This window comes from Eleginops maclovinus, chromosome 23 (genome assembly GCF_036324505.1).
Source record: "Eleginops maclovinus isolate JMC-PN-2008 ecotype Puerto Natales chromosome 23, JC_Emac_rtc_rv5, whole genome shotgun sequence".
Classification (NCBI taxonomy): Eukaryota; Metazoa; Chordata; class Actinopteri; order Perciformes; family Eleginopidae; genus Eleginops; species Eleginops maclovinus.
Window position 1 is genome coordinate 13371218 of NC_086371.1, and position 18468 is coordinate 13389685.

The 18468-nt window shown below is 41.4% G+C and overlaps 1 protein-coding gene across 1 annotated transcript in view; it reads left to right on the top strand.

The window, feature by feature from the left end:
* The window catches only part of trpc7b (transient receptor potential cation channel, subfamily C, member 7b), a 47536-nt gene extending 31176 nt beyond the window's left edge, over positions 1-16360 (top strand). The window contains 5 exon segments of the mRNA XM_063875901.1: positions 8900-9095; positions 9430-9645; positions 14788-14868; positions 15537-15612; positions 15871-16360. Of these exon segments, the coding sequence (XP_063731971.1) occupies positions 8900-9095; positions 9430-9645; positions 14788-14868; positions 15537-15612; positions 15871-16010 (709 nt within the window). The 3' untranslated portion in view covers positions 16011-16360.
* Positions 16361-18468: the final 2108 nt, after the last annotated feature.

Genomic DNA, 18468 nt, shown 5'->3' on the forward strand with positions numbered 1-18468 from the left:
ACAGAAAAGACCCCGGGCCTGGCACAAAGACGTGCCTCATCATCTTCATCACACACTCATTCCTATCATGAATTCATCCAGCTTTGAACGATGTCCCCTTACCCCTTCTACTCTGTGCTTTAGAAATACACATCCAGGCTGGTTTCAAAAATCAGCATTAGACCAGCTGTAACAAAAACAAGTATATATATACCCTATTTATAGTCATATAGAAAACCTCGACTGCATCTTTTGTCACGGTGTTATTTTCAACAACAACATGTCGCTGCCTCTAAATGAGCCACACTAATGTTCCTCTGGCAGTTTTTCAATTTGCTTACTGAGCTGCATAGAGCAATGGTTCTAGCAGGACTGAACTGAACCCCTTACACTGTGTTGTTGTTGTCAGTCTTGCCAGCAGGGGTCAGTGTGGCTCTAAATCCAGACCTGTCTGTATAGTGGTTACAGAGCGAAAGACTTGACTGAACCATGATATGAGACAGTATTGGATTTATTTTTATTTAATTTTGGTGTAAATCTAGTCAAACCTCTTGTCCAGTAAGTGTGTGGTGAAGTCCGTGCACTGTTTGTCCCTGTTTGGTTTCTGCATGTTTATTTTTCCGTTCCATTCATTTATAATTTGTAGGAGTGACTGCACCTTGTTTAGAATGTTTATTGAGAATAGTCTAGCCTGCTGTATGATGTACACAAATTGTGAATTCACAAAAGCTGAATCTCCAGTCCATCGGTTTTTCCTCCGTCACAGCAGAGAAAATTAGCCTGTGTGTGTGTGTGTGTGTGTGTGTGTGTGTGTGTGTGTGTGTGTGTGTGTGTGTGTGTGTGTGTGTGTGTGTGTGTGTGTGTGTGTGTGTGTGTGTGTGTGTGTGTGTGTGTGTGTGTGTGTGTGTGTGTGTGTGTGTGTGTGTGTGTGTGTGTGTGTGTGTGTGTGTGTGTGTGTGTCTGGGCTTTGTGACTTTAACTGTTTGATGGAGGGCAGAAGAAAGGGCTGGTATTATGGCTCTCATAGTGGAAGATGAGGAGGGAGCCAGGTGTAGGAATTAATGATAGCCTAGGAGGAGCCACTCAGGCTGATGGGTCGAGGGAGGGATGTGAGGGGACAGAGGGTGGGGGTACGGTAAAGGATAGAAGAAGAGGATATAACTCCCTCTCACACTTAAGGCTCACAAGATAAAACGTGCGCACACACACACACACACACACAAACATGCTTGCACAGCTGGATAGGGCTTAATGAAGACTGAGCAGTAATAGCCATACAAACCCAATCCCTGAGGCGCAAAGACACAGACAGCTCTCTGACTCACACACTTTAAAAAAAGGAACACACACCACATGGCCTTTGTTGAGTACCCACGCATTAACGTGCAAACACGCTTAAGCAGTGACACAGACAAGGGGCGCACACGTACCCACATCCTTTCTCTCACTGTTTGTTCTTGCATAAGCTCTAACAGATGCTCAGGTGGACGTCCAAACATCTATGTACAGATCAATTTTCACCCGCTTATCAGGGGTATAGTTTGGACAGAAGTGGACCTGTCTAGGCCAACAATGCATGACAAATTCGCACAGAGAAAGAGCGATGGAGAGGACAGGGGAGGTACGGCCAGGACATAAGGATAGTTGAAAGAAAAAGCTGTGTTTTTAAAATAGTCAGTGGTGGGAGATGGGCATGTTTTGGGGCAGAGAAAAAAAGAAAAGGACACAGCAGGGGTGTCAAGGACCTTTTTTAGGTGAAGTGAAATCAGAAATAATACTTAATAAATGCAGTACAATCAAAGGAACAGCTACAAACACTGCAACAACACGTCAGGAGATAAAGTCAATCGGGATTAGGAGGAGGAGGACGGAGGATATGGAGGGAATGAGGGAGGAACAGAGAACCACAGGGAGCGATGTGTATATGCAGGGGAGGATGTTTCTGGTTCAGGTGTTTGTTCAGGCAAAATATGGGAGAGCAGCCAGAATGCAGAGACAAAGGAGGGAGAAGGAGGGAGAGATAGAGAGAGAGGATGAGAGAAGGTCAGGCAGACAGAATCACAGCCACAATGGCTCAGCACAGATTCAAACTGCACACATTTTACATGTAACTATTTGAAAGGGTGGTAGGAAAAAGCAAATATCTCTCATAGTAAGTTTGGATAATCTGTGTGTTTTTTCCAGCTGTTAATTATTGTGCCTCTTAACTTAACTGCTGTCTATGTTTTATTCTATGTTACTTTGGATGAACATTTTTCATGGCACTGTTTGAGCACTGAGACCATGCTGGCTATACGGTAGACATATCTGGTTAAAGCCAAGGACAAAGCAGTGGAATGCAATGTGAATGGAGCGAGACAGAGAGAGAACACTGATGCTAATACAGACAAAAGAGAAGAGAGGAGCGGATAAATGATGGCACACAGAAATGCAGCTGATAAAGATTCAGACTGAAATATAAAGTGGAAGTGAAGACTGAGCGGAAGAAGAAAAAGCCAAGAGTGTGTGTTGTTGAGTCTAAAGTGACAGATACAGTAACTCGAAGTGAACAAAAGAGAGAATTCATGAGCTCTGAAGGCGAGGCAGAGGTGTCGGGCTCAGCCTTTTCCTCTCAGGCACATCTGAATGTCAAAATGAGGAGAGGAGGCACAATTACAATTAAGGCGAGACAGATGGAGATAAGAGCAGATAACAGGGTGAAAAAGTGCATTCATTTGTTGTGGCCAATATGGACTCAGTGCTTGGACCAGTAGCTTCAGGATTTGGGCCATTATTCAGTATTTTTCAATCCATCCTTTCCTTATCATGACAAATGATGTCAAGCATTCAATTTCCCTCTTGGAGTGATGAAACCCCCCTGAAATAGCACTAAGTCTTTGAGTAAAAATGCATTCCTTTAGATACAGTTAGAGTAAAGAGGCTCCACAGTAGAGAGATCCCCCGCATGTGGTCATTAACATACTTCAATCCTGTTTATTGCACCATCACATGAAGAATTAATTAACTGTAGAGATATTGAAAATGAATATAGTAGATTTTTTTTAAGAAAAGATCTTTCAGTTTAGAGAAATGTAGATATTTGTATGATTCTAATTTTCCTGTCTGCAACTTTCATGAGCAGATGTTATCGGTTTTACAAAGTACTTGGTACTTTTACACAAGTCAAAGTCGTACAACCACAATGTAGAAATACTCTGTTACAACTGATAGTGATAAAGTGATATAGTAAAAGTATTAGCAACAAAATGTTTTTTAAAACACCAAAAAGTACTAATTACTACAACATTTCAAAATGATTATATTACGTATTATATAATTATCATTTATATATATTATAAATTATAATTATTCATGCATGGATGTGTTTATCACTTTGAGGATTCAGCTTATTGTTTTATTTATAGTAATGAAATCCATGACATTTGATTAAGGAATAAATTAAGTCTAATAAAGGAGTATAAATCACACCAGTGTAAATACAATGTGCTTCTGAATTGTAGTGCAGTAGAAGTATAAAGTAGCAGGAATTGAGAATACTCAAGTAAAGTGGCTTCAGATTGTATTGAATGACTGTACTTGAGTAAATCTGCTTAGTTAATATCCTCTAGCTATAGCTAATAAAGCTAACATTAGCTCCTTACTAGCTTATGAAAACACTGTTTTGAATATTCCCAGTAAAGGGGTCTTAAATATACACACAACAAATATTTGTATGGCTATACTGTAGAACTCACACTCCTTTATCAAGTAGAATCCCAGCCAAGCAATCTTTGAACAACTTCTGTGTGCTGCGGAGGTGTTTGATGAATGGCCTGTCCACACTTTAATTCATAGATGGAAGTTTCATCAACAAAAACCCCCCTTTCCATCTGCTTTTCTCGAGGGCCTCAGCGTGACCGGCTGATATCACACATAATAATATCCAAAGTAAAGAATCAGCCCACCACGATGGTGTAGTGTTTGTTTATGTAAAATGAACTCAGAAAGATTGAAGACAACACATAGACAACAGAAACCGGCTGACACCGCGGAGCAGGCTCTATTAAAAAAAAAGTTGATGTCCTGCTTGAATTAGTATCAAAACACTCTTAATTGCTCTTCTTGTGGAGTGGTATTCCCTGCTTAATAAGATTTCTCTCACAACTTGCCTGAAGACACACACCAAAACTGTCTCCTTTCACATTCCTCTCTTTCCCTGCCTCCTTCTGACCCCGCTGTCTGTCACACAAAAATGCACACACACATAAACAGGCACGCCATGAGACACACACATCTCATTCAGTTCCTCTTTTCCCTTTTCCTACTTTTGTTTCTTTATCAAACACACACACACACACACACACACACACACACACACACAGGCGGGCAAGCCTCTCTCAGGAGCAACATTCATTCATTCATTCATTCATTCATTTAAATGCGAAATGGGGAAGGCCCAACCCCTGCTGTCACCATGGTGACTGTTCCTTTGGTGCGATAGATAGAAAGTTAAACTCAATTCAATATTTGAAGACGTTTTGACCAAAGTTGCCTGTCCTTCGGACTACCTGTCTGTCTGCAGGAGAAGAGAGGAAGAGCAGAGAGGAGGGGATGGAGAAGGGACATTTTAATATCTTGCTAATGACTGAAGGGCAGAAGGCAGAGTCACAAAGTCTATTTACGTTCGACCAATGTGAGAAAATTGCTGCACATTAAACAAAGAGGAGAAAAATATGAGGGGAAAAGTAATGAAAAAACCATAAATATAAATCTTAGGAATAGATTGAGTGACAGAAATAGCTAAAAGCTGTTCAGAGGAAAGATGGAAAGGGCTTGAGGGAGGGAGGAAGGAGGGAGGGAGGGTGATGCTTTGAAAGATATAAAAGCAACAGCAATGGGAATATAATGAGAAAATGCGTGAGAGAGAAAGAGATGGAGGAAACGAACAAGAGGCAAAGAAGATAGTGAGAGAGAGAGAAAGACAGCTAATAAGACAGAGAGAAAAAAAAAAGACAGACAGAGTCTCTAGGGGGCGGGGTGGGGGGGTGATTTGGGTCTGTTGGTGATTGGGTTTGGACTGCTCCTGCAGAGCCGGGTGACTCACCAGTCCCCCTGTGTGTGTGTGTGTGTGTGTGTGTGTGTGTGTGTGTGTGTGTGTGTGTGTGTGTGTGTGTGTGTGTGTGTGTGTGTGTGTGTGTGTGTGTGTGTGTGTGTGTGTGTGTGTGTGTGTGTGTGTGTGTGTGTGTGTGTGTGTGTGTGTGTGTGTGTGTGTGTGTGTGTGAGTGAAGCATGCAGCCTATCGGGGAATGTCAATCTTAATAACACACTGTCCACCTCTGTCTCCAGATGCACAGTCCCTGCTGATTCACTGCCTATTGTACAATAATGTTATCACACACACACACACACCCACATACACACACACACACACACACACACACACACACACACACACACACACACACACACACACACACAAGTTTCAAATGAAATAATCTGATGCTTACATTGTAAAAAAGAATCCCAGTGCCCGGTGCATCCAGCATCTCATTCGTCTCACTTACAGGTTATTGCATAATACAAATATGTCCAGTACCTGGGCTCACATTAGCAGAAGACAAATTTAAATTAATCAATGTTACTGATCTCCAAGGATGAGTTTTAGATTTTGTATAATTGCACTCCCTCCCAGAGAGGCCTCTCGAACACATTTAAGTGAATGAAATAAGCCGAAAACAAGGTGAGCTAAAACAAATGATGGTGCACAACAGCGCCGGCTGCTCATGCATCAGCATCATCCAGAGGGGGGGAAGACCTCCTGTTTGCATGTGTGCAGGAATAGTTCATCTGTAAAAACAGCTATCTCCATTTTTCTGTGTTACTTTATTACTTTTTGTGCTCTAAGATGTATCTCCCCATATATAAGAACACAGGTGACTTGGCCGGTGCTGTAAGGAGAGTTCACTTCAATTAAAGCTGCTTACACATAAAACAAATGTTGAATCATTATTATGCTATCAATCTGCCAAAGCTACCAGATGAACAGTGGGTAAAAATAGCCAGAGGAGTGGTGAGTGTATAATTGTAATTGTGTGTGAGCGTTTGTCCCTGCCAGTGTCTGGTTTAATGGAACATTAATGTTGCCTGGAACCAAGCCCTCCGTCATTATCTGCTCTCACTTGTTTTTTTTTGGGAACATAAAAATGTAAATTGGGTGAGCATCTCACACGGGTAGGAAGGAGAGCTGGGAGACAGATTAATTTGATTTAAAAGATAATTTGGATAGATGGTAATAGAGACCAGATAATTTTCCCCCTTTTTGTTTTGTTTCATTTTTCAAAGCCACAGGAAATCTACTTTATCTTTTAAGAGACGCTTCAGATATGTGACAAGACATTATTTAAAGAAGGCTCAAAATAACAGCTCTTCAAGGCAAGGCAACCAAAATCCCCTTTCCTCCGCGCTCCTGATTGCATGACAGGCTGGATGTGCGTGATGTGAATAGTGAGACGGCATTGTTGATATCAGCTTTTGGTCGCTGCTGGTTTCTCAGTATTGGTCTGTCTGTTGCCTGGGCCATTTTAAAGACAAACACAAAGAAGAAATACTATTAACACTTGTGAATTTGTTCCTGTGTACAGATGCCTCCAGTGTTGAATGTCTCACATTAAAAGGCTTGTTTTCAAATTCGTCATTAAGTAGCATAACCCGATCAGGTGTTTTTTTAACAACTGTTATTCTAGTTCAGAACAACATGTAAAACATCTCAGTTTGAAGCACTTGTTGGAGCAGTTAATTGACGAAGAAGAAGAAGAAGAAGAAGACATACTTTTATTAATCCCTTACAGGGAAATTGCTTTCTCTACTCTGTTGTGTTGACACACATTAAACACCCAGAGGATATACATGCACAAACACAGAGGAAATACATGCACACACAACCACATGCAGAGGAGAGGTGGCAGAGCAGAGAGGCAGCCAGGTACCCGGCGCCAAGGGAGCAGATAGAGGTTAGGTGCCTTGCTCAAGGGCACCTTGGTCCGATATTAATGACTAAGAAAACTGGCTCATGTCCTTACCTTCAGCTAAGTGGTGGTCCAAGGGTTAACAGGGATCCGTTCATCTTAAAATAAGATAAGATAAGATGTACCTTTATTGATCCCCGTGGGGAAATTCAGTAGTTTATGCAGCAACACAGAGAGAAAGAAAAACAGTACAGATTTACACAAGGATAAATGAAACAAACTGTTAGAACCAAAACAATTAAGAATTAAGTGAGCATATTTACATTTTGTATTGTTATATACAGTATATATTTACAATTTTGGTTCCGGACCCCATCACTCATAGTAAGACAATGATTGAGAACATAACTTTTCAAGGCTTTTGAGTGTGAGTAAAATCTAAATAGTTACTGATTTATGGTAGCAAGTGTGCCTTTTGTATGTTCAATATTTCATATTTGAAGGTGAGCAGATTGTCAAAATGGAGAATACATTGAATACCTTTTCGTGTGAGAGTCATAGAAAATGTTGTATTCGGGGGTTAAAAGCTGTAATACAAGGTACCATTAATCATGCCACAAAGTTCAGGGACGCACCGAGAATACTGTCTGCAGGTACAGCAAGGCCACTGTGACGCAGGGTTTCTAAAGAGCAGCACCAGTGAATCAGGTTGTTATACGCTTAATCTGGTGTGAGGAAAAGACTGCTAATGGGTTTTCATTATCTAAGTAATTACATAGTTTTACCTGTATGTGCATAGCTTGGAAAAGCATTAAAGCAATGCATTTTTCAAGTGCATGTGTTTAAAGGTACCACATATTCTTGGATGCTATGCGAGTGAACACACACACACAAACAGGTCTGCTCTGAAAGGTTAAAGAGTGTTTCGCTTTCTGCCAGAAAGGTTAAAGCTGAAGTACCCAGAAGTATTTCAGTTTTCAAGTGTTTTTGTGAGAGAAGGAGGTGAGCGTCTGTACCTAGTGTGTTTTTTGTGTGTGAGGTTGTGTTTCTGCGCCTTCACCCACCTCTCTGCCTGTCAATGCTGTTTCTCTCTGAAAGTTGAGAGACACAAAGAAACTCAGACCAGGAGCCTATAGATGTTCACTCCCCACAGCCTCCCTCCATCTCCAGCCCCTCAAGCAATCCACCCAGGCGGCTTCTTCCTCCCTACTGAGCCCGCTGTCCTTTCAGGCCCATGCCTTCCGCTCATGGAATATTTAAAGACAGACATGTACCTGAATGTCAATGTTGACAGGTCTTCCAGGTTCATGCAGTTTCACCTTGGGTCAGTGTCAGGCTGAGCAGTGACTTTACTTTAGTCCTCCAGGGAGAGAACACTTCATTTTTTTTTGGATGTAACAATATTTTCTGAGTTTTATATTTCATATCTTAAAGACAGGGGGGACAGAACAATACATGTGAATGTGTGAAACATGTTTAATATCCTATTAATGGGTTTGATGGGTTGAAATCTTTCTCCATTCACCTTTTACCCCAAGAAGTAAACATTAAGGTTTACACGGATAAATGAAGTCAAAAACCAACCTGTTTTGTTTCTTAATGAACAGCAGTGACTTTTTAGTTCAACATAAGAAAAGGCTACAGGCTTGAGTCTCTTAAAAGCTGAAGTCGAGTCACTTCCTATCTTTTCAGATTCGCAGGAGTCACCCATGTCTTTATGCACGTGTATGTGCAGCAAATGTGTTTGTGTGTAATGGGGATAAAAGGCATAATGTGTTCAAATTGGACATGAGTCATCAGCTATCTCATCAGTGCTACCTCATAAACTGCTCCACAGTGAAATGCTTTTTGTGTTTTTGTATGTTGGTGTGTTTGACTGAGAGAGCAGTTAGCTGCTAACACGGTGGGCTTTTATGTGTATTCACTGTCACGTTGTATGTTATTCCTGCCAAAGCTTTCTCTCTCTTACCTTGCAGGGTGGAGGAGAGTTTTAAGACTCTTTTCTGGTCGATTTTCGGGCTGTCTGAAGTGATCTCAGTGGTGCTGAAGTACGATCATAAGTTCATTGAGAACATCGGCTACGTGCTGTACGGAGTCTACAATGTCACCATGGTGGTCGTCCTTCTCAACATGCTCATTGCTATGATCAACAACTCCTACCAGGAGATAGAGGTACATAAATAAGATGGTTAGTCAATACAGAAAGGTTATGATGTTGTCAACAAGTCAATAGGAATCATTGTATGATCACCTCTGAGCCTGGAGGAGAATTAGAGAGTGAGTTGAAATACCACCATCCTTACAAAATCAATTCGCTGAACACCAAAAAAAAGGCTCAGAATACAAAGTAAAAGCTTGAGCCACACTGGGAGGTGGTCACTGAATCGTATAAGAACTAGAAGTAATAAATAAGTAACTTCTTTTTTCAAAGGTTTCTACAATATGTTGTGTTTTTGCAAGTCCTCCCAAGCCCTGCTCATTTCTAATCCCCTCTCTGTCTCTGCAGGAGGATGCCGACGTGGAGTGGAAGTTTGCCCGAGCAAAGCTGTGGCTCTCCTACTTTGACGAGGGCCGAACCCTGCCCGCGCCCTTCAACCTGGTCCCCAGCCCAAAGTCTTTCTACTACATGGTCCTTCGCATCAAGTCCTGCCTGATACACCTCTGCAAGGCCAACAGCCGTCGCCATAACAACGAGCTGGAGCTGGGCATGCTCAACTCCCAGGTTAGTCCACTGTCTGATTCCTTTTCTGGTGACGGTTGCAGAAAGAAACCCAAAAGTATTTATTTATCTTGAATTCATTACCCTTTATGACAACTTGGGTTGATACTATTTTCCAAAATGTGATAGCTAATGATTTTCGCAGTGGTAACTTCATTATCTTCACATCATTATTATTATTGTTATTATCTCTCTAAGTGCTTTGAGTCAACTATTCCTCCATTTCTGAGAAAGTGTGGTGGGAGCCAATAATTACAAGCTAATTAATGACAACATGTAACTTGTTTTTCTTGCCTTCCATTCAGTAAATTACAGTGTCAGCAGGAAAAGGGTATTATGAAGTGACAGTTTACACAGAGTAAGCAAGTTACAATCAGCACACTGACACACTGATTACCAGGAGATTTATTTCCCTCCAGATATTCCTCTTTTGCAGGCTCTTTCCTAGTTTAATGTTATCCTTTTTTCCCCCATGAGGCTTTAGTGAAACAACTGCTGTAATTAGAAAAGGGGCAAAGGACAAGCTCAATAATTGCCCCCACATACATCTGCAGTAGTCTTCCCTTTCACACTATACAATATGACCAGCAGCTGGGATGGCCTTCGCTTAAGACCCTGGATGCATGCAACTGTCATGTTCACACGTTCTTCCTCTCAAGGATTGTCCATCTAAATAAAATCCCTTTTAATTAAAAGAAAGTATTGCGTGAAGAAAATTGTATAGGTCATTTAACACAGAATCAATCTTGGCACCGGCCTTGTCCTCGGGCATTTCCTCTATCTGATTCCTCGGCTCATATTGCTCGCTCCATCGCCTCGGCTAAGCTATTAGCCAGGCCATTGGCTCTGCCTGTGCCTCCTCAAAAGCCTGGGCAGGTTTCGTATGGGGACAAGATGCGTTACACCCCACTGCCTCTCTGAGCTCCTGAAGTTCTCTGCAGCCCTGACAGTTTAACTGCAGAGCCAAGCAGGTCCAGCAAACAATCGATACATAAACTCACAGTGCAGCGCCGAGAATGTCAAGAGAGATCTGGAGAAGACAGCATGCTCTTTCTAAATCAGTAATTATTTCATGCTAGTGTTTCGGTCCATGTTTATCATGTGGGATACCCACTGTTTGTGATGAGTAATACATTTGATTAAAGCTAATGTGAAAGCTAAAAGCGGCTTATGTTCAGTAAGATAACGAAGTCATGGTTTGTGAAATAGAAAGAGGATCTGACTCAGCCTGTGGTTATATCGTTTTAATTAACATTTGGTTTTATAAATAAGTAGTTCACGTTTGTTCAGTTAATATTACTGCCTGTGTGTGTGTGTGTGTGTGTGTGTGTGTGTGTGTGTGTGTGTGTGTGTGTGTGTGATGATTAAACACGGAAAGTACACATGTGCCTGTGTGTCTTTGCTTGTCTGCAATAGTTGCATGCTCAAGACTTTTAGTGAATGTGTCTTCCATACACTTACTGTAGTTAATATCTGGCCAAAAGCAAGTGAATTAAATTTCAGTTGAATGGAGGCAGCAGGGTATTCTGAGTGACTACATCTATTCTCTGTGCAGCACAAATACATTTAAGCTTGTAGGTTTGGCTTTGATTAACTTTTGCATGAAATTTGTGTTGCTAAAATTCATTTGAAGTTGAAACAGTAGTTACCATCTGGTTGTGTGGTATAATAAACCGTGACTACACGTGGACCCCTCTTTGTTTTCCATAGTTTGTACTCGCAGAATGTGCTCTCTGTTCTACAAATCATAAACAGTGAGTGTACATTTTGTTCTTTCAGAGGGCACACGTTTCCCTGCAAAACGAGAAATATGATAATATAAACCCAATGAGAGTCCAAATGAATAGGGTCTGTCCTTTATGTGTCTCCATTTAACTACCGCCCAGTGGCAATAACTTCCATCATCATCAAGGGCTTTGAGCGGCGTAGTCAAATCCAACATCATCTCCACCCTCTCTGACACACTGCCCTCTCCCAACTGAACCAGAGAAACACATATGTGAGAATGCACTTCATTCAACTACAGTTCATCTTTCAACACTGTTGTGTCCTCCAAGCTCGTCACCAAGCTCAGGGACCTCCGCCTCAGCAGCACCCTCTGTAATTGGATCCTGAACTTCATGACGGGCAGACCCCAGGTAGTGCGGGTGGAAAAAATCACATCTTCCACCCTGAACCCTCAACACCGGAGCCCCTGAGGGCTGTGTCCTCAGTCCTCTCCTCTACTCCCTGTTCACACACAACTGCCTGCCCACCGATCGACAAACAACCTTCATCTCAACGTCAGCAAAACCAAGGAGCTGATTGTAGACTACAGGAAGCAGCAGAGAGAGGGGCACGCCCCCATCACCATCAACGGGATTACTGTAGTGTCAGCCGCTTCAGGTTCCACAGTGTTCATATCACAAAGAACCTGTTATGGACTAATCACACAAACACCATCACCAAACCAGCTCGACAGCGGCTCTTCCTTTAACCTGGTGCACCTGTAGAAGATCAGGATACTATATCCTGACCGGCTGCCTCACTGGTATGGCACTTGCGCTCAACCATAAGACTCTTCAGAGGGTGGTGAAAACTGCCCGGCACATCAGCAGAACAGAGCTGCCATCCATGGAGGACATCTACACCCAGCGGCTCAGGAAGAAGCCCACCGGATTGCAAATGTCCTCTTTGACATTAAAGAGGCCTAAAACCACCAGACTCAGAGACAGTTTTACCCCACAGCTCATAACACTGCTACACTCCTGAGCTTGCACTATTATTTTATTGTTTTTTTATATTTTCTTTATACATTTGTACCGCATTGTTGAGAAACCTGTGACCCAAGTGTTTCATTAGACAACGACACTGTAGTGTGTATGACATTAAACCTTTGAAATCTGGAAATCTTATAAATGACTATTATTATATTATATTAATGATTGATTCTCTTTACATCATGTAGAAATGTTATAGCATAAACTTGAGTCACATTAAGAAATACATCTGTTTTTGGTTAAGTGTAAACACAGTTGTGTTTTTTTACATAGATACAGTGCTCAGCGTAAATGAGTACACCCCCTTCAAAAAGTAACATTTTAAACAATATCTCAATGAACACAAAAACAATTTCCAAAATGTTGACTAAGTTTTATATAACATCTGTTTAACTTTTAACATGAACACATTTTTCAGTTTTACTCAAATAAGGGAGATGCAAAAATGAGTACACCCTACTGAAAGTCTCTGGAGCAAAGCTAAATTTTAGACTTCAAATGTCTAATTTAACAATAATCAACCACGGGTGAGTCTACTTATTCATAATATAAAAACTATAAATGGGTGCTACTTAAAGAAAACCCCTTCCCATTTCATGTTAGCAATGGAAATACATGGAAGAGAAATGTCACAAGACCTGAGAAAGAAAATCATTTCTTTGCACCGCAAAGGTGAAGGCTACAAGAAGATCAGCAAAGCTGTACTTATCAGTCAGAATACTGTAGCAAAAGTGGTACAAAAACGTAGAAAAGATGGAACTGCAACCATCTCACAGAGACGTCCAGGTCATCCACGGAAGTTAACACCTCGACAGGAGCGTCTTCTGATGAGAAGGGTTGAAGAAAATCGGCATGCAAGTTCACTGTAGTTATCTAAGGAAGTAGAAAGCCAAACTGGGGTGACTATTTCCTGTGACACAATACGGCGTACACTCCAGAGGAATGGCATGCATGGGTGCCGTCCACGAAGGAAGCCTCTCCTAAAGCCCTGGCACAAATAAGCCCGCCTAGAGTTTGCCAGGGCCCATGATGACAAAGATGAAGACTACTGGGACTCTATACTCTGGAGTGATGAGACCAAGATAAATGTTTTTGAACTGATGGCTTCAAAACTGTATGGCGTTGCAAAGGTGAGGAATACAAAGAAAAATGTATGGTGCCTACAGGGAAACATGGTGGTGGCAGTGTCCTTATGTGGGGTTGCATGAGTGCTGCTGGTGTCGGGGAGCTGCATTTCATTGATGGCATGAATTCACAGATGTGTTGCTCTAGTCTATACTGAAAGAGAAGATGCTACCATCACTGTGCCCCTGGTCGTCATGCACTTTTCCAACATGACAATGATCCTAAACACACATCTAAGGCCACTGTTGGATTTCTGAAGAAGAACAGGGTGAAAAGTGATTCGGTGGCCAAGTATGTCTCCTGATTTGAACCCAATTGAACACCTATGGGGAATTCTGAAGAGACAAGTTGAGCATCACTCTCCATCCAGCATCCGGTCTCTAAAAGAGGTCATTCTTGAAGAATGGAAAAAGATTGATGTAGCAAAATGTTTCCAACTTGTTCATTCCATGCCTAGAAGACTTGATGCTGTCATTAAAAATCATAGAGGCCATACAAAGTATAGATGTAGTAGCTTTTGTTGTGGGGTGTAGGCCTACTCATTTTTGCATCGCCCTTATTTGAGTAAAACTGAATAATGTGTAATCTAAGTTATATTATTAACCTTACTTTCATGTTATAAGTTAAATAGATGTTATATTAAACTTAGTCTTTGCAACATTTTGGAAATTGTTTTTGTGTTCATTGAGATATTGTTTAAAATGTTACTTTTCGAAGGGGGTGTACTCATTTACGCTGAGCACTGTACAGTATGTTGTATATTCCTAAATGTAAACAATTCAAATTGAGAATTATGTAATTAGGCGTTAGCTTAAACTGTTAAACTTAATAAGTTATTCTTCAGAAAAAACTCAAATGTGTATGTTTCTTATTCATTATTAAACTTGTATATAATACAGCTCTAAAGTTGATATGGCATCATGCCTCAGCAGCTTTGGAGCCTTTTAATCGCAGCTGGTTGTGTGTGACCACACTTAAGTTAAAACTCATTTTGACACTGCAGCGCTGCAATGACACACAAGCTACAAAGCAAGGTCATGGACGTGAACGGCATCTAGAGATGAGTTAACAGAGTTTTACTTAGTGATTTTCTTTGAAAACATCTGTGAGCACTAGACACAAAAACTAGTGGTGTCTTTTCCCTGACGTTTTGTTTGTCAATGTGTTGCCTTTTCTGATGCTTTCAAATGCTTTCAATATAAAACATTAATCAAACCTGAAAGGTGACCTTGACACTATGTGTTTCTCCCTTTTGCATCAGGATGAACACCTCAGGACTTATCCCCGCCCCGGTGAAGAGTTCATCCACAAAAAATCGAGAAAACACCCGACCAGATACCAGGTAAAAGAGAGAGTGAATTATATGTGGAGCAAAGTTTAACCAAGCAGATCAGGAAGTCTGAGTAATTGAGGAGGAGGATAGAAAAATGGAAGGATAAAAGGATGACAGGAAGAGATGTGAAGCAAGAACATTTGATTGATGGAAGAGGTAAGACAGAGGTAAGGATGAGATAGTGAGAGAGTTAGGGAGACAAAAGGAAATCATATTACAAGAGTGTAGACGAAACACATCAACCGAAAAGAAGGAAACAAGAAACAGAGTAATGGAGCAAGGCTGAAACTGCCTCTAATGAGCTGTTTCAGGGAGATGGAAAGCAAGCACTCAGTAAATGAGCTCAAAGTATCACACTGAGGAGGGCAGACATGCTCCTCCCGCGTCTGCCCCCTCACTCATTTCCTTCACTGTTCCTTTTTTTTCAACATCCATCAGACAATTACACAAGATCACACAGACGCCAAGCATCATGATGCTACTTGATCAGACATTTTATTGTGAAGTGAAATATAAAGGCTTATATCCAGAGAGCCTACATGTTTGAGGACCCTTTTCGGTACATATCAATACTCCACATTTCACACAGTCTCCAACACAGAGCTGTTATGTATGTTGCTACATCACCCCATCACCTACTCTCTATATGATGTTATCTTTTCCTCTCCCCTGCCTAGAATATCATGAAGCGCCTGATCAAGCGCTATGTGCTGAAGGCTCAAGTGGACAGAGAGAACGATGAAGTGAATGAAGGTAAAATGTGCTGTTCATTAAGGCCCATTCACATTGTGTCATTATTTGCTCAGGGCGTGTGTGCGCTTCAGACGTGCGGGACAAGAGGTAGGGGTTTGTGTGTGTATGTGAGGTGTTGTGTAAATCATTGTGTCGTCTGTGGTGTATGCCTGCATATACTCACACGTGGTAACTACAGCACAGCTTTGTGTTTTTTAGGACATGCATTCAGGTCTGTATTTGCTCTCACTGTTGTGTCCGTGTGTGGCTGTGTTGCAGGAGAGCTGAAGGAGATCAAACAAGACATTTCCAGCCTCCGTTATGAGCTCCTGGAGGAGAAGTCCGACGCCGCCGGAGAGCTGGCTCTGCTCATCCAACAACTTGGCGACAAGTTTGGCAAGAACACCATGAGACACTGACAGGACTCATCAGAAGGAGAGAGAGAGAGAGAGGCAATGAGGGAGGAAGATGTGAAAACGGGGGCAGAGAGGATTGGTCGAGGAAGGTATTTTAGGAACATGACGGGGAAGAAAGAGGAGGAAAAGACACTGGGCATGATGAGTAATGTTGCTGACTGAAAGCAAGTGTTTTGTATATGCAATGACTAATGAGGGAGGAATGTGGAAAAGAAGATAGATGCAACTGAGAGTGAGCAGGAGGTCAAAGGGTCAAAGGTTAAGTAAACTCGGTCAGAGGTGGGTTGTGTTGACGGTTGAATTGTAATTAAAAACAGCAACTACAGGAAGTGAGAGAGGAGGAGAAGACAGGCATGCAGGATGGGAGGGGGGGGCGGGGTAGAGGGAGACGAATAACAAGCACTATGAGATATAATGAAGCACCGCAGGGCCGAAGACTGAGGCAGTGACCCACTGGCATCCACTGCCAAGAGATATCAGCACCTCACCAACTCGGAGGAAGGTGAGAGAGAGGGAGAGAGCTGGAGGGTGAGTGGGTACAAGAAAGTAGGATCTGGAAGAAAAAACTCTCACTTGTTCACAGCAGACTGGCTTTGCTTCTTTGTCTTAACTTTGTCAGGACCAGCGTAGCGACGCCTGTCGAGAAACTCTACTCCGCTTTAATCAGCAGGCTATCTAATTAATGCATTTCCATCCACAATGCACAACGACGATTCAGGAAAAAGCGGTGAAACAATGTAGCATTTATGCACTCATGTAAAAGTCATGAAAGCTCCCTGCTCAAATGCAGTCAGTGAGCTTTGTCACGAGGACACAGTGTGTTGTAAAAATGTTCACAATATATCTATACAATGCTCACAGTGCTGCAGCTCTATGTGAGAACTGTTGCCAATAAATGTTATCTTAGTAAAATAGAACTTTGTAGGGTTCCAAAAAAATTTAAGTTTGGATAAAATTACTCCAGACAATATGTATTTTACCTTGGTTATTTCAAATACAATCTAAGTTAGACCTATATGTTTTATTTACCTGGTTCATTAAATGTTTAATTATTATTATTATAACAGTAATAAAAGCACATGCTGCCAGAAAGTATACAAGTGTGGGTCATTCATGACAGTTTATACAAATATATATTTTCCACAACTCTCCTGAACACGGTAGCATGAACAACTTAAAGCCAATATAAATGTTAAACAGGAACTAGAAAATGTTTCATTGTGCCTTTTGTAGGAAAAAAAATATTTCAGAAACACGAGGTCACTACACAACTCCTTCTGATGGCTTTAGGCCAACCAGACGTAAAGAGGAGTAAACGTGTCAGATATAGAGCGATGGGTTTTACAACTTTTGAAACTGCAGCCAATCATATGGCTATAAAAAGCAAACAGGGATTGTGCTGCAGAAGCTGTGTGGAGTGATTTTATGTTGTTGTTTTTCTTTTAGAGACTTATTTGACAGTGTCCCCCTGCACTAGCTAACTGGCTGAGATATAATTCACCAGTTATCTGAATTACATACGATCTGTAGACGAATTGTTGCTTTAACTAACAATACATTTAGAGGAAATGTGTTCCCAGATACATTGACCAGATAAAATGCTGATTCTGTCCATTAGAATTGTTATTGTGAAGTGGAATACACAGGGGCTGCTAAAGATAATGTTCACCTGTTGGATCTGAGGTATATCTTGTAGCGATGTTTGTGAAGATGATGAAGAAGTCTCCGGAGACACCAGCTTGTTTATAATAAGGTTTATTGCAACAGCATAGTATCATACACCAACACGGGCAATACGAGGTTCCCAGAGCCAATTGTGGAAGTCCACCCAAACTGCCTTTGTGCATACAATTTATAGAAGAAAATGTGTGTGCTCACAGGAGGTGACAATGTATGCCTCACTAAATGACATGTGTCCGTTCATAGGGGCCCCCTAACGTATTTCGGACGTTGTTTTGCGTCATCCGATTACCCAACATATGGCCCCTGAACGACATCTTCTCTGCACTCTCTATGACCTCAGAGAGTAACTAACTGAACAGATTTAATACACCACAGGTCAACCACAGTATGCGTTTTTGGTGGGAAGTTGACAACAAAAATATATTAAAGCATTATTTACACTCTGATCCCCAATCCTGAACACACTCAGGATTTTGCAACTTGAAGGCCATTCACTCATATTATTGTATTTCTACTAAGAATGCTTCGGTAATCTCTAAAATATTGTTTCTTAATGCCATTTTTTCCTGTTTTCTTCTGGCAACCAGCAACATTGAATGTTGTTCTTTAAAATGTTCATGACTAAGGCAGTTTTAGTATTTTACATTTGATCAAAAGAGCATAAATTGGTTCCTCCGGGGGTTCTTCTGAGGATTCAGATATTACTTTCCCTTTACATCCCTTTAAAAAAACAATAGGAAGAAATATTATAAAGCTGTGAGATAAGGATCAGCGGGGG